A 2802-nucleotide genomic window follows, 5' to 3' on the forward strand; every position below is an offset into this window, starting at 1 on the left:
GAGCGGGGGTGCTCTCCAGGGGGCATGCAGAGATATCCTGGCTCCCTGTCCCTCACCGTGATGGGGTCCAGGCTGCTAGACTTGTACTGGGCAGCAAAGGCAATGAAGTTGGTGGCCTGCGCTGAGACAGTCTGGGCGGTGCGGCCCTCCAGTAGGAAGGAGGAATTTCTACCCTGGGCCCGGACCAAAAGGAAGTCCCCCAGCCCATTGAAGGTATAATTGGCACCATCCAACGTCATGAAGTGAGGGTCCCCAAACATCCAACCTGGCAAAAAAGCAGAGAGACTCCGTTGGCATGGCAGACCAGCGGGTGGGACTTGCTGTTAATTGCCATGGCATTGGCTCCGACTGGGGCTGCACCCCCTTCAGGGTCCCGGGTACATTTAAGTGCGCTCTTGCCTGCTCTCAGGCCAATCGGTCTCACAGGTTTCCTCGTTTCATCCACCCGCTTTGAATCACACTGTCCTTGCCTAGTGACCGGTCTTTCCTGACCACACGCCCACAGTAGGCAAGCCCCCGTCTTGTCATCCTTGCTCCTAAGGAACATTCTGGTTATCTTTCTTCCCTGCCTGCTTCACTCTTTCCATAGTTCACAGCATAGTCCACACGTTCACGAATGCCATTGTTTGAGTGCATTGATTCTTCCCCTGTTTCCCCTTTGCATCCTCCAGCTTTTACAGGGGCTGAGATCGCCCCCTGTTCCCCTCGCTCCCCAGACAGGGCATTGGCCCTTAGATCAAACCTGGGGAGATGTTCACAGAACAATGGAATCTTCTTCAGGAGTCTTTGTGCATCTTTGGGCCCCTTAATCCATTTATGTTTTTTCCTTATCCCCTGCCCCCCATTCTCAACCCCTTCCCCATGCCCCTGGTACAAAGCCCCTCATTTTCCCACAAGCACCACACTGGAAGCCTCTCCAGTTTCTCTGTGGCTACAACTTTAGCCCAAAGGCAACCCTTCCCTGGTCCAGCCTCCGTGTACCAGGTCCAAGAAGCCAGCCCTCCCCCGAGGCCCTGCCTCACCTGGTCGGGGAGGCCTGTATCCGGCACAGCTGACACGGGGCTGCCTCTGCTGGTACAGGGTGCAGAAGAAGGGCTTGTCATTCCAGCGGCAGCACCAGTTCTGCGGCTCCAGTTCCTGGCCTGGGGAGGTCATGTTTGGGGCGATGGGGACAGTGGAGAAGTCAGGTGAAAGATGACAATAGCCCAGCTTTGCAATCAAGCACCTCTAGGTTCAAACTGTACCCTGCTCGATGGCCTGGGGCAACTGGACTCCCAATTGCTGTCTTCCTGGCAGGCTTGCTGGACAAACCATTGTGCAGCCTGGCCCACGGTAGGAGGAGCTCCGTGAGGTTCCTTGGTGAAGACTGTGCTGAGTTCCACTTTTCTCAAAGGGGTCGGAATGGGAAGGGGCAGTGTGTGGTCTGGGGACTGAGGCGGCTGCAATGGGATTGAGCCAAGAATGGGAGGCACCCTGGGCCCTCCGTGCACATGACCCTGTACTCTCCAGCTCCTTTCCGGGGTTCTTTGCCCATCTAGCCTGCTAATCTGGGTGGTGTGAAGGGATGGGGGACAGATGAGCCCACCTTTACTTCCCTGGAAAGATGTTTCCACTTTGGCTGGGGCAATGGGGCCAAGGGGAGACAGGGCAAGAAGGCCTCCAGTCATGCATTCGTAGACTGTCAGAGCCAAAAGGGACAGGGAATGTGTTCTCCCTTTACAGATTTGGAAACTGAGTCTCAGAGAGGGAAAAGAATAGGCCAGGAGGCCCATCGTTGGCGTGGTGCCCAGGGTTGACTTCTGGTTGGAAAGGGCAGTTGGGGTTTAGCGGAGGTGGGACATACATACCAAACTGCCAAGGATCCCGCACTCTCCAGCCTTCTTGAAGTTCTCCCCAGGGCCCATAACTGCAGCACACGCCCCCGCGCCAGGATGAGAAGCTGCACAGTTGCCGGCTGCCTCTGCCCCACCAGCCTGCAACAAGTCCAGACAGTCTGGTCAGGGCGTGGTGAGGGGCAAGGGGGAGGGCCATGCATGTGGATTCTGGGGAGAAGCTGAGGGTGCCGTGGAAAGGGCAGGGGAGAGGTGATGGGGGGGGGGGTATACAGGTCAGCAAGCATGCCCAAGAGACAGGAAGAGGGTGTCACCTGGCTTGGTGGGCTGGAATCGTAAGTCCCATCGTCCTTGCTGCCATGAGCAAGGGCAGGAGATCTGGTTCGAGCCCCAGCTGGGCCACTGAGGCTGTCTGTTCAGCCACTGCAGGCACTTGAGCCGGTAGTTGGGTGTTTCTTGCCTGTGTAGCGCATAGAACTGCAGGCCCCGGAGGCCTGGGGAGCAAGCAGAAGGAGTTAGCACCGGGCCTGTGCTCGAGGCTCTGTTTCAGCACATGAAAGCTTAGAAACACACGGTCACACCTCGCCCTCCATCCTCTGGGCAGCTCTTCTTCTTTTTAAAGTCATGTACCGATCATTAAATAACACAAGCTATTACTCATAAAACGATAGTGTGAGATAGACTCAAAACCACAATAAACTACAATGCGATGCTGCTCCCCCCCCCACACACACACACTAAAGGGGCAGCCATGAAAAATAAACACCTGACTGCAGCTGGACCCTCGTCCTTCACGGGGAGGGGGGGGCGAACAGTATGGGGGCTCCTCGAAGAGGAGAGCATAGAAGGCCCACATGGCCTACCAACAGCAAGCCTAGGTATAGTTCCAGAAGATTGCTTCTATAACCCAATAGCTTTTTAGCAGAACACAGGTCATTTTAGTAGTGTGTTAGTTTCTTTTTTTTTTTTT

General features: G+C 55.6%; 1 protein-coding gene across 1 annotated transcript in view; it reads right to left on the reverse strand.

The window, feature by feature from the left end:
- MUC4 (mucin 4, cell surface associated) overlaps positions 1-2802 on the reverse strand; it is a 40221-nt gene that overhangs the window by 18720 nt on the left and 18699 nt on the right. The window contains 4 exon segments of the mRNA XM_030884819.1: positions 43-265; positions 1023-1142; positions 1848-1973; positions 2147-2326. Of these exon segments, the coding sequence (XP_030740679.1) occupies positions 43-265; positions 1023-1142; positions 1848-1973; positions 2147-2326 (649 nt within the window).

This window comes from Echinops telfairi, unplaced genomic scaffold (genome assembly GCF_000313985.2).
Source record: "Echinops telfairi isolate 266 unplaced genomic scaffold, ASM31398v2 ScPeMD7_17;HRSCAF=63, whole genome shotgun sequence".
NCBI classification, from domain to species: domain Eukaryota; kingdom Metazoa; phylum Chordata; class Mammalia; order Afrosoricida; family Tenrecidae; genus Echinops; species Echinops telfairi.